Source organism: Vombatus ursinus, unplaced genomic scaffold, assembly GCF_900497805.2.
Source record: "Vombatus ursinus unplaced genomic scaffold, bare-nosed wombat genome assembly UNPS02014832.1, whole genome shotgun sequence".
NCBI lineage: Eukaryota > Metazoa > Chordata > Mammalia > Diprotodontia > Vombatidae > Vombatus > Vombatus ursinus.
In genome coordinates this window covers 64,279,839-64,293,713 of record NW_020954610.1, presented here as the reverse complement: position 1 = coordinate 64,293,713, position 13,875 = coordinate 64,279,839, and the positions used below count along the sequence as shown (strand labels likewise).

The following is a 13,875-nucleotide window of genomic DNA, read 5'->3' as shown; positions in this document are numbered from 1 at the left end:
CACCTGGTGCTATTAAAACTAAAATCATGGATTAGATGCCTATTATAGAGAAGATAATTCTTCAGTGGCCACAGAAGCTTCCTGCCTCATTCACATGTGCCAGTGGCCACAAGAGGGCGCAGAATTTAACGTAGATGACTCAGCCCAAACCATCACCACCACTAAGGGAAAAAACGTGAAATATGCTGTCTTGCTGATGGTGTGTCAGATTCTTTCATGGGCTACCAAAATGATTTTAGTGGATGAATTGACAATGGCTGATTTTATTTTTCAATCCCTGAATGTATCACTGCATGAGTAAGAGGAGGATGAGACGTTGTAGACAGCATCTCAAAGGCAGGAGAGATTTTATGTCATTTCTATCAGTAAGTTACCAAAAACCACAGAGAAGAGCTTAGGCAAGGCCTTCTTTATTTATAAGTCCATTTTTATGTCTTCCAGTTGACTTTATTGTTTGCAGCTTTTTTTTTTCTGTTATGGCAGGAAGGTGAACCTGGTTTCTCAAAAGCTATGCCTGCATGGCACAAGTTCTGACAGGTTGTGCTAAGCCATAGAATAGGGACCCAGCCACCGTCTCTGTCATTCTCTAAGGACCAGCCTTGCCTGCAAAGTCCAAAGATACTCTTTCACCCCAAGGCTGGCTACCAAGTGATTACAGTTTTTGGCCACAACAATCTAATAAGGTCACAATAAGTGAAACCATGGGATTGTTGAAGTGCTTTCTAAAAAGTTTCTGGTAACTGAGTAAGGAGGAAGACATAAGACTAAACAAAAAAGACATTGTAGCATGAAAAGGCAAAAAGTCTCTCATCTTAACCTGTCTGTGACATTAACTCATACCAGTGCAGTGTGGTATAATGAAAAGAACATTGGATCGCAATTCATGAGACCTGGGTTTTTGTTCTAGCTCTGTGTGACCTTGGAAAGGCTATTTAACCTCAATGAGCTTCTATCTGCTTGTGTTTAAAGTTAGGGAGATGGAGGAAATGATCCCCAAGGCTCCCTTCCAATTCTAAAACTATGTTTCTAACTACATCTTAAAGACAGACTCTATTTTTTTAATTTATTCTATGCCATATAATATTTTAGAGATTTCTAAATTATGGAAATTTGCATTCAAAAAGTAATTTCATAGACAGTTTTGTTGGATGCCTCTTTCCCTTAAATATTAAGCACAGACTTCAAATCTATTACCTGTGTTCACAGTCTGTGTTATAACAAAGTAGTCACGTTAACTATTAAACAGCAAAAGAAGTTGAATTCATTTCCAAAAATAAACATCATCTAACTAAATTATTCAGATCAGAAGAAACCTTGTTACATAGGTTATTTTCTTTCTCCTTACAAGCTAATGTGTAAAATGTAGGACAAAACCCCCCTCATTTTCTCCTTTCTCTCCAAACCTTCCCAAATCCAGAACATCATATATCTTCTATTAATTTTGTTTTAACCCAGGTAGGCATGGATTCATTTCAAGATCAAAGTCACTTTAGTAATAACAATTCTACATTTCTGTCTTTGTGTCCTGTGCTGTAAAAATGCCCATGTGACATTAACACTCTCCAGTTGTGTTTATAAGTTAATCATAGTCCTCCTTTGTCCATAATACGACTACAGAAGTCCCTAACTGGAAAGGAAATACACATAGTAAGTTACAATCATTTAAAAATAGTGTTATATGAATTTTTTTAAAAAATAAAATGCACGCAACACCCAACCAAAACAAGAACTTTCCATTTAGTCTTGCTTAAAAGTGTTGCTCGTGATGTTTTGTGTATTAACAGTCAGTATTTAAGGGCTATTCTGATTGTCAGAATTACCAGGAAGTGCCTCTGTCTCAAAGCAGGAGAGCCAGCTATCCAGTCCTCAATACACATGCTGCTCACCTTGAGAACAGATGTAAAAGTGACACACTGAGCAGTCAAAGGAGAAATGGACTCCACTGCAGAAAAAGGAAAAACCATGAGGGTCCTCTAGATAGAGTGGACTTCACTCTTAATGACCAGAAGCAGGACTCTTATAAGAAAGTTTTTAATAACATTTAAGAATAATTGGAGCCATGTTGCCACATTAAGAATCATACTTGAAATATGACTCCTGGGCTATTTCAAGGACAGTCTTTTCATGGGTTATATGCATTTTTCCAATAATTAAAAAAAAAAGTGGTCAGTTTTTCCTTTCTAAAAATCTCTACCCGTTTAGAAGCCTTGAAGCCGATTCCAGGGGAAAAAACAAACAAACCCAAATCTTGTCTCAATATTTGACATTCTTATTTTCCCCCCTATTATTGGCATCTTGTATACATATTAAAATTTCCCAACACTGCTCTCCCAGTGCACACATTAGATTGCTTCATATTTATGAACGTTCCATTGTCACAGGGATCGTCTGTTGTAAGCACTCTCTTTAACCCTGGATTCACTTTGTTTGATCCCTCTTTTCACGTTCTTCAACTAAGTTATCATTGATGTTGTCTTTGTTCTGCTCTTCAACATCTGGTTCTAAAAGGAAAAGAAAATTCTCTGTATTAACAGTATTAGAAATCAGCATACTCATTTCCCACCATAATGGATGAATTTCTACAAACTGTATTATAAAGTGGATTATTACATTTCCTCATAGGAGCAACCTTATAATGGGAGTTAGGTTTCCTGATTAAGGATATATACTATTAAATGAATCCCACAGACATAACCAACAAGTCACAACAACGATCATGCAGTAACTATTAACCTCTATTAAATATTAAATTTATGTTAATTACATAAGTGTGTACTTTGTATTATCAAAGGTAGTGATAGTCTCACAATGGTGTTTGGGTCTGGGCATTACATTTCAGGAGGATAGTGACAGGTTGCACAGAATGCAGAAGAGGTGGGCACCCAGGATTGTGAAAGACTTAAAGGGGTATATAATACACACCTACATCTCTAGTTCATCATGAATTTAACCTCAGACCAGTGGGCCAGCTCTATCAAAAATGAAGCAAACATTTCATAATTATACTTACCACTAAAAGGGATTTGTCGAAAGTTATAGTCTTAACTGATGACTTTTTTTTCTCACCTCTCCAGTAATAACTCACATTTCTACAGTGCTTGAAAATTTAAAAACACTTTCCTCAAAATCTCCCCATGAAATTTCAGTAGGCACTGAAAATATTCCTATTTGTAGATGGGGAAATAGGCTTTAGAGAAGTGCTTGCTCATGGCCACCTACATTGTTTCAGAGACCCTTACTGCATCTAAATCAAAGTCGTGACACCAGGTCCAGCATGATGTCTATTGCATCGTACAATTCTTCAAAATCCTTTTGCTGCTTCAAAATATCATAGGAGATAATCCAGTACAACTCTACTTGATGATTAGGGTATTTCTCCCACCAAGAAGCATCTCTGAAAGGGCTTTGGTTTGTTTTGTTTTTTTTTCCCTGCCTCCTCAGTTTATTATACTTAGTCTCAGACTAAATAAAGACCACCAGCACACAAATAGCAGCTCTCAGAAGGAGGTTTCAGAACACTTCTGAAGGAAGCTATAAAAGTAATTGCGACCTCACATTTAAAGGGAGGTTCAAAACATCTTTTGCAGAATTACTCTGATAGACATAGCACAGCATCCCAACTCCTGGTGCGATGGTTTCTGTGTTCTGGCAAACCACTTTAGAGAATGAAGCTATATGTGTGTTAATTAGGCAGGGAATGTGAGGCTCCCATAATATCTATTCTGTGCCAAGGAAACGTAGGAACTGCCTAGATTTCAAATTCCTAAGCTTCATAGGAGTAGAAGCACTTTATTTATATAATTTGATTCAAAGCATAATATAGTGAGGAACAGATTTATAACAGTACAGTTTGGTAAAGAAAACATGCTCTTGTTATGGTTATTTTATAATCTATAAAATAACAATCATCAAAACACTAAGGCATAAAATATCAGGAGTTGGAAGGACCAATGTCAGGCCATCTAGTCATAGAGTCACTGATTTAAAGCTGGAAAGGACATATTGTAGATCATATAGTCCAATCTCCTCATTTTACAGATGGAAAATGAGGCTCAAGGAAGTGAGTTGCCCAAGGTAAAGCAAATATAAAGCATCAGAAGGAGAATCTGAATCCAGGACTTCTGCTTGCAGCCCTTTTTGCTTTGAACTCTCATCTACAATATCTGCAACGTGGTCAATTAGCCTCAACTTGAAAATTCCTAGTGAGGAGGAACCCACTTTCTCCTGAGGCAGCCCATCTTTGGGATAGCTCTAATTGGGAGTTTTTCTTGACATGAAGCTTCTATCTTCCTCTTTGCATTTTCCACCCAGTGCTCCTGGTTTTGCCCTGTTGTGCCAAGCAGAACGTATCTAATTCCCCTTTCACATAGCAGCCCTTCAAATACTTGAAAACAGCTACCATATTTTCACTTAAGGCTTTTTATCTTTCAGCTAAACGTCCCTAGCTGCTTTTGTCAATTCACATGAAGCATAAACTTTAAGTCTTTCACAATCCTGGATGCCCTTCTCTGCATTCCCTGCAGTTTACCAATGCCCTCCTAAAATGTAATCCCCATACCCAAACACCATATTCCAGATAAGGCAAAGTACAGTGAGACAAGCACTTCATTCCTCAATGCTATGCCTTTTAATGCAGCTTCACACTTAACCAGCATTTACTGCCACAGCACCCTCTAGTTATACTGAGTTTGCGGTCCACCGAAATCTCTACATCTTTTTCAGATGGACGGTTCCAGTGGGGAACTTCCAGGAAACCAGTATCACTAGATGGAAGAGTATATGGTGGGGAGTAAGGTGTAAAAAGACTGGAAAGGTAGAGGTTGAGGCGGGGCAGGGTAGGGGTTGAGTGGGAGAGGAAACTGGGTTATGCAGGTCTTTGAACCACAGAGGATTTTATATTTGATCTGGGAACCACAGGAGTTTACTGGGAACCACAGGAGTTTACTGAATATGAGGATGTCCAGCAGACATCCAGTTTGGGATGTCTGAAAGGCAATTAGAAAGAAGCATAAGACGAGACGTGACAGTGGGATAGACAGATTTGCAGATTATCAAAATAGAGATAATAATTAAAACCATGGGAGCTGATGAGATCACCAAGTGAAGTAGTACAGAGGAAGAAGAGGAGAGGGCCCAGGGCAAAGCTCTACGGGACACTCCCTGATCTGAGGGGCATCAGCAAGATAAACACATTGAATGAATCCATCAATTACGACTGAACCACTCTACAGAGACCTTATCACAATACGTAATCTCTATAGAAGTCCTTGACATGAAACTTGGTTCTGAATGCTACCCCCTTCCCCAATTTTTTTTTAAATGTAATCTAGTTCAACAGCATAAATGGAAAGAACTACAAGACAACTGAAATTGAGCACTGCAAAATTATAAAGGACTTGGTTATTTAATCCCCAAAGAGGAGCTATGACAAGAGTTATGAGAAGATACCTCCGCCCCACTCCTCTGTAGAGGTCAGGGTCCACAGGTATGGAAGACTGCATATAATGTCAGATTTTTTGTAATGTTGTAATTGATTTTATAGAACTGTTTTTTCCTATTTCTCTTTTTTTTCTTTAACTATTATAAAACATGACTCTCTGGGAGGGGACAGCAGGAGGAAAAAAGAAAGAAATCTAGACAATGTAAAAATGAATGATATCAACATAAATCTGTTTTTCAAAAACACAACTGGCCTCTGCCAAGTCTCCTGAAGAAGAGAGGGTACTCCCAAAAAGTTTAAACTTCACAAGATAATGATTTGGATTGAAATGGTCAGCCATTACAAGGAGAAGGAGGGATAAAAGGAGGCAGGACCAGACTCCAAACAACACTTACCACTTAGGTTGTTATCATTGCCTGCCAGAGCTGCCTGCTTGTCTCTTTCAGACTCGGCTTCATTTTCATCATTGTAATCTTCACTTATTCCTGATTTGGGCTGATTTACTCCTGTTAAAGATATAAAAACAATCATCAAAAACATGATTCAGTACACAGTAACAGCCACATTGTGCAATGACTAACGTTGATAGACTTAGCCCTTCTCAGCAATGTAAGGACCTAAGACATCTCCAAAGGTCTCATGATGGAAAATGCTATCCACATTCAAAGAAAGAACTATGGAGTTTGAATGCAGATCGAAGCACACTATTTGCTCTTTTTGTTTTGTTTCCTCTTTCTGATGGTTCCTCCTATTGGTTCTAATTCTTCCTTACAACATCACTAATGTGAAAATATGTTTAATAGGAATGTATATGCATAACCTATATCAGATTGTGAGCCATCTTGGGAAAGGAGGGAGGGGGAGAAAAATTTTAAATTCAAAAGCTTGTGGAAGTGATTGTTGATAAATCAAAATACATTTATAAAAAAAAAAGAATCACCTTAAAAAAAAAAAAACCTGATTCAATGGGAAGAGCTCTGAACTTTCCTGCTGAATTGGGAATCATGGGACCAAAATTCAGATCCTAGTTCTGCTATGTACTACTGGCACCACCTTGGGCAAATCATTTAGCTTTTTTTTTTTTTTTAATTTTTAGGCAATTGGGGTTAAGTGACTTGCCCAGGGTCACACAGCTAGTAAGTGCCAAGTGTTTGGTCTGAGGCCGGATTTGAATTCAGGTCCTCCTGACTCCAGGGCCAGTGCTCTATCCACTGTGCCACCTAGCTGCCCCCATTATTTAGCTTTTCTGAGACTTAGTTTCCTCTTCTGTACACAAGAAAGAATTTGATGAGAAGGTGTTCTGAAGTACTTTCTAGTTATAGATTTGTAAATCTATGGGCATATAAAAGTATATTAAAAAAAAAAGGTATTGGGAGGAAGGGGAGTATACTAAAATGGAGGGACAAGGAAAGGCCTCATGTAGAAAATGGCCCTTGAAGCTGAACTTTGAAGGAAATTAGGGATTCTAAGAGAGTTGAGGAGAGAGTACATTCCAGAGATGAAAGATGGAGAGTCATGTGTAAGGAACAGCAAGAAAACTGGCTTATCCAAAAAAAAAATAAAAAAAAAAAGAAAGAAAGAAAGAAAGAAAAAGAAAACTGGCTCAACCACAAAGTGTATTAAAGCGACTAATGTAGAATAAGTCGGGCTGGTGCCAGGTTGTGAAGAATTGAAATACTAAGAGCCTATGTTTGACCCTAGAGGTAGGAGGTATTGGCTCTGGTTCTGACTCTAAGGACTTTGCCTCCATGCCTCGGCTGCCGTCTTATCCCGGAAATTCCCTCAATACCCAGGGCCTTATCACCCGGGAACATCTTGGAACTTCTGCCATGCCAAGCCCTTTCTCCCACTGGTGAGTTCCTTTCAGGGCCTCCCTCCATTTCAGAGGAAAATCCAGGCAGGTCATACTTTATTCTTCTCCTCTTGGCTATGTTTCTGACTATGGAACTTGCCACCATGCCATGGCACAGGTCCCTTCCCTCCTGATCTCCATCATCCCTCTTTTTCAGCCCCCTTTTAGGTGTTGGCTTCCCTTATTGGAACATGAGTTCCTTGAGAGCAGAGCCTGTCTTCCTTTTTGCTTGTATTTGGGGGATCAGAAAGAAGAGCAGGCAGGGAATAAGCATTCATAAGGCTCCTACCACGTCAGACACTGTGCTAAACACTTTACAAATTTCGATCCTCGCAACAACCCTGTGAGGTAGGTGCTATGATTATCCCCATTTTATAGTTCAGGAATCAGGCAAACAGAGGTTAAGTGACTTGCCTGGGCTCACACAGCGAGGAAAGTGTCTGTGGACAGATTTGAACTCGGGTCTTCCTGACTCCCAGCCCAGTGCTCTATCCTGTTTGCCACCTGGCTGTATTTATATCCCCAGTGCTTAGCACTGTGCCTGGCACATAGTAAGCACTTAATAAATGTGTGTTACCTGCCTAGTGAGCAACAGACTAATTTGAGTCAGACCTGTGTTTTAGGAATATCATTATGTACTGTCTATAAATAGAATACCAAGAAATAAAAACCACTGATTGAATAATCTTGTAACGCCAAATCTTTCTTGCTAATGCTGTAATAATCGATATGGAGGGTATCCAAAAGTCTCACTGCAATTTTGTTATTAAAAGCTTTACATTGCACTAATACTTCTGGGACATGCATATATGCCTGCTTTAAACATGGCATCTGTAAATCCTTGCAAATTAAAAGTCATGTTCTATGTGGGGGAGATGGTGAAAAAAATGTCATCCAGAAATTAACTAAATATTTTTTAGGGGGAGAAGCTTAATGGAAAAGAGATAAACCCTACTTTGAGAAATGCTTTTTTTCAGAGTAGTTGCCACTCTTTTAATTTTTTTTTTCTTTCTGGTGAGGCAATCGGGGTTAAGTGACTTGCCCAGGGTCACACAGCTAGTTAAGTGTCAAGTGTCTGAGGCCAGATTTGAACTCAGGTCCTCCTGATTTCAGGGCTGGAGCTCTATGCACTGCGCCACCTAGCTGCCTCCCCCACTGGCACTTTTCAGGAATAGTTCCTACTGGCTCCAAACAAAGGTTAATAAGTAAAATGGCCTGGAAGCTGTATTTTTTCTTTTTTGAAGGTTGAAGAGTTGTGTTGTATAGAATGATAGCCCTCAAGATGCTCAGCACCCCGACTTCTGCAAGAGAAGGGACAATAAAAGCAGTGTAAAGAAACAAGGGCTGAATAAAAGCCACATTAAAATGGATACAGATTGCATCATTTTCTTTAAATTGGTTTACTTCTATCAGTCTGTGGTCTCACTCAAGTGTGCAATCTCTCCAACAGTGCATGGTGCAAGCCTTACACGCCTTCTCATCCTATGCAGTCATTTACCATCTCCTCCCATAAATCATCCTTAGCGTTTCGGATGGGGTGCTTGGGAGCTTGTGCTTGCACTTGGACCCCAAGTTCTCTCTAGTCTCAGAAATACTGTCTCTGACAACCACTGCCCAGCCCAAGGGCACTGTGCCTAGCAATTACTCATGTGTGGGCCTCAGCAAGACCCTTATCTCTCTTCCTGGTGCAGCTACACAAAGCTGGGTGAGAGAGTGCTGGGCTGCTCAGGCCCCAGCCTCAGCTCACGTCTCTGGAAGCCTCCGAATTCTTTAGTAAGTTCCTGTATTATGAGAAAGCTTTCCCTTGCTGCAGAGCATTCTCTCATCAAGACAGAGGGAGAGGGGTGCCTTGCCCAGCCCAAGGAGTTTTGCCCTTGGCTGGCCCAAGGACTCTTCCTCCTGCCAGACTCCCATGATCCATACCTTTGTCATCTCCCTCCCTGTCTGGTATACCCCCTGTACTTTCCCACTGATAGCTCCCAAAGACACCTGGACCTTTGGACTACCTAATCAGTATCCCTGGCATTCCTTTCCCATGCCCTTTTCCATATAAACCCTAGCTCCATCCTCAGTCTCTCACAGGTTCCTTAAGAATCCTTGCCCGCTGAAAAGCGTAACAATAAATCTTTGCCACCTTGACTTAAAGAATGCTTGAGTCTGTGAATTCATTCCAGATGACCCCGTCCTATACTTCAGTTTTTGAGGGGTCTCAACCTCTCAGAATGCAACATTTATGGCGCCCCACGTGGGGCTTGTCTGAAAGTCTCAAGCCTTCTCCAAGTCTCCTTTTCTTCTTGCCTTGTAGTTGGGTCGCCCCTCAAGCACCTAGGAAGACTTGCTGGGGCTTTGGGTCGAGCCTGTAACAGGCTCTAGAAGATCTCCCTCTTGACAAGGGACGCCTTGGGGCAGCTAGGTGGCACAGTGGATAGAGCACCAGCCCTGAAGTCAGGAGGACCAGAGTTCAAATCCAGCCTTAGACCAAATGCTTGACACTCACTAGCTGTGTGACCATGTGCAAGTCACTTAACTGCGATTTCCACCCCCCCTCAAAAAAAAAACCAAAAAAAAAACCCAAAACAAAAAGACAAGGGATACCTTGTTTGGGAACTTTTGTAGGTTTTTTCTCCCTCACCAGGATGCTGGTCAAGGCAAGCAGACTATAGGAACAAGTCTTTTTTTTTTTTTTTTTAGGCTTAAAGGCAAAGAGGATGGGCCAATCTCCCTCTACATCTTGAGATTCGCCCCTAGGTTATCTTTTACAGAACTGGAGAAAGCTCAGTCTCCAAGACCTTAAGGAAAATTTTGCCTGGTCTCCATATGATCTGGAGAACCACAAAAAAAATTGTCTGATTTATCCAGGGGATTTCTGACAAGTCTCTCTGAGCTTTTGGATTCTCCCTGTCATTAGCATGTATCTGTTCTGTGTTTGTCTGTGTGGTACAAGTGAGTGTCCATGTGTAATCTGACACCCTTTGCAGCCAGGTAGCAAGAGTAGCATCTCAAGGCTGCAGCTGGACTCTGGAATGCCACTTTCTTTCTCTCCCCCTCTCCCTCCCTGATTATAGCAGCCTCAGAGGAGCAAGTGGATGGGACAAAGAAAGAGAGAAAAAACTTGGTTATTTAGGTTATATGATTGGTAAAAAGCAAGTCGAGAAGGATCCTCGAAGTATCAGATCTGAATTAGAAAGAAGTAAGATATGTGCAGCTTTAAAGTCCATCAGAGGGATAAGTAGGTAGAAGGAAAGGCAAGAAAGTTTAAGCATGTAGGAATGAGAGATGTATGGGTAGAAAGAAAAGCACAAGCTACTTACATGAACAGTGTGAACAGAGGGTTTGAGAGTAAAAGATTTGGAAACTTTCAGAGAATTATTGGGAAAAAAATTTTTTTTTCCCTCTCTCTCTCTTTACATTCTAACTCTGGCCAAGTTTTGAATGCAGAGGGAAAGACAAGAAAGAAAAGATCAAAAAGAGAGGCACATTGAGTAGCACTTAATCTTTTCTGCCTCACATAAAAGAGAAAAGTTTTTGTGTACCAGAACACAACCAAAAGGTAATTTAATTCATTCTGGTAATATTTTAAATGAAGTGATGCTTTTAATTTAATGCTTATGTCAGAATTTATTATACTGTTTGGCACTAAGGCAAATTGGGAAAATGTATGGATCTGAAATTTGTTAGCTGGGTGACATTAAGCAAGTTACCTCAGTCTATCTCACATGATTGGAAGGTGCCTAACACAATGCCTGGCAGAGGGCAGACATTATAAATGTTAACTACTATTATTATTAGTTCCTTAATTAGATGTGACCAGTATACAATGCCAATGGTGAAGAAATGCCCGATTTTCTATGTAAAGAAGTTTGGAAATGCATTCAACAGAATTGGAGTCACCTGATTGGTAATGTGTTTGTTTTAAGTTTAAACATCTAGTATTGTTTTAAATTGGTAAACTTTTGTATCGTTATGTCAATCAGCTTTTCATAATTTGTATGTTACTAAAATGTGAACTTAAAAGAAACTAAAGGACAGTGGAAAAATTGTGTAAAACCAATTATATTACTTTGTCAGCCCTGCTAACCCTGTCTTATAATGTTTTATAACTGTCATTTAGAAAACCAGGTATTTTTACCTTTACCTGTAATTAGAGAAGGGCTTATAGCTAAAACAATTTGACTATCACTTATGAAAGTTATAAGATTGTTAACTAAGTTATTTGAAGTTACTGTTTTAATGTTAAAACCTAGAACTGTTCATTGATTACTGTGTGTGAAAAGGAGGGGATTGGGTAAAAGCCTTATCCCTCATTCAAAACAGTCCTCCTTGGAATATGGGGGTCGGCAGGCAGAGACACCAAGGATCAGCACCTCCCTGGGGTACGTGGCAATTCCCCTTATTCTGTAAACTTGCCAAGGTCCCTGGAAACTATCTGTGTGGGCAAGGTCATCTGCCCTGAGAAAAGAACTCGTTTGGAGTTCCTAAACAATGAACTGGGCTTGCTGAGAAATTGCAAGTTTATGTACTATATATAGAAATGATTTCTAGTGATTGGCTTTTATACCAGGACAAGTTTAAATTTGAGAAGGAAAGATGTTAAGTGAAATCTCTCATGTATGTGAGTCCTGGTAAATCTTTATTGCTTATTGCAACTCCATGAAAGTAAAATTAACTGCATCTGGCTTTAACCTGTGATTACTGAAACTTGCTGTTTGAGGTAAAAGGCTCTTGGAACTATAACTAATTTTGTTTTGAGTTTAAATTTGGGTATAGTTGTCTGCGTTAAATCAATATCTGAGAGAAATGCCACAAGCTACTCAGAGGGAATATGATCCTGTCCTGTTAACATGTGGAGATCTGCATTTGGGAAAGAGCTGTGAGGACAATCTTAGCCTCAATCTAGGATGGGATCCTCCTGGCTCAGTTTCCCCATTATGTTCCTTTGAGAAGGAATGTTTCCCACCTGACTATTCCTGAGTCTGGCTATGATGTGGAATTGATACTGCATGATTGGAGAACTGTGACTCTTATCTGAATTCAAACAGAGTTAAGGATGTTCCATCTTGTCATATTTGGTATGTCACATGTCCCTGCCTTTTCCTTTTATAGTAGATTTCTCTGATCAGAGCAAGTGGTCAGTAAACGACATGAGGACAATGTAAAAACCCCTGTCAGGGGAGGGATTGTAAATGTCTCTGCTGGTCTCTTGACTTGAACCACCTGTAAGGATGCCTACAGTGATGAGTGTCCCCAGAACTTTACCTCTGCCAGTTGTACCACCTGTTCTGAGGGAACACTCCCTACTTGCACCTATGACTGAATTCCTCCTGCCACTCTCCTAGTAGGTACTCCCTATTCAACTTTCTTTTCCCAGTTGACACATAATGCTACAGCCCCCTTCTAGCTATAACACTCTTGTTGATCTTTTGAAAGTTTCTCTCTTACCTGGAATATTAGCATGTAATCATACTGATCCATGGGGTATCCATGTTCAGTGCCTTTTACAAACAGGCCCCATCTGTACCCCCAAGGGATATTCCTTCCTTTGTGGAATGGGTGGGCCAGGTGGTGAGGATTCTGGGGAAGAAGTAAAGCAAAATGCCACTACTTGGCAGGACCTCAGGACTGTTGTTCTAGCCACCCAGTGTTTAACACATTATAAGGATTTTGGTGTGTGCTGCCTTGAATTTCTGGCACCACCTCAGACCATTTTCAATATTACTACACCTAGTCCCTCCGCTCTAACAAGAATGAAGCATGGGTTCTGGGACAATGTTCTCTGGTACCTTAAAAAGGGAGCAGAATATCTCATGCCTTGGTATGGATATTTACAACATGAATTCATTCTTTCAAACCTAACAGGGACCATTCACCAATTGGCAAATGACACAGCTTATAGTCTCCGGGACATTCAGTAACCTCTGGATTCCCTGGCAAATGTGGTTCTGGATAATCAAATAGCTTTGGATTATTTACTTGCTTAGTGGAGGTGTCTGTGCCCTGGCCAACACCTTCTGCTGTATGTATATTAACAACTCTCAACAGGTGGAGCTCAATAGGACTAAAGAAAGTCACCTGGATGTGAGACATCCATGAAAACCTTAGTACACCAGGGTCATCCTCTTCTTGGGGATCCTGGCTTCTCTCTATGTGAACTCCTATTCTTGTCCCACTCCTGATTATATTCCTTTTACTTCTTTTTTGGCCCTTGTCTGCTTAATCTCCTTGCCAGATTTGTCTCCTCTAGGCTCAGTGCCCTCCACTTCCAGGTGACAGCTGAAGCTGGGTACCAACCTCTGTCTGAGACCACAACCCATCACCTCCTAGACCTGGCATCGGCCAAGTTCCAGACACTGGCTAAAGCACCAACCCCTTGAATGAAGGGACTCCACAAGGCAGGAACAGCTCTATGCCCAATCCCAGCAGGAAGCAGTTTCAGAAGTTGAGACCTTCGTCCCTCACCCCAAAAGATTTTGGGTCCCATCTGTTTAAGGGGGGAATGATGGGGTGCTTGTACTTGGACCCCAATTTCTCCCTAGTCTCAGAAACACTGTCTTTGACAATCACTCCCCAGCCCAAGAACACCGTG

At 40.5% G+C, this 13,875-nt stretch overlaps 1 protein-coding gene across 2 annotated transcripts in view; it reads right to left on the bottom strand.

Moving 5' to 3' along the window:
• Positions 1-461: 461 nt before the first annotated feature.
• The window catches only part of LOC114026004 (Golgi membrane protein 1-like), a 106,066-nt gene continuing 92,652 nt past the window's right edge, over positions 462-13,875 (bottom strand). For both annotated transcript variants that reach the window (XM_027839567.1, XM_027839568.1), the window contains exons 9-10: positions 5,836-5,946; positions 462-2,501 (exon numbers count right to left, since the gene is read on the bottom strand). In XM_027839567.1, coding sequence (XP_027695368.1) covers positions 2,419-2,501; positions 5,836-5,946 — 194 coding nt within the window. In that variant the 3' untranslated portion in view covers positions 462-2,418. The remainder of the gene's footprint in view (positions 2,502-5,835; positions 5,947-13,875) is intronic.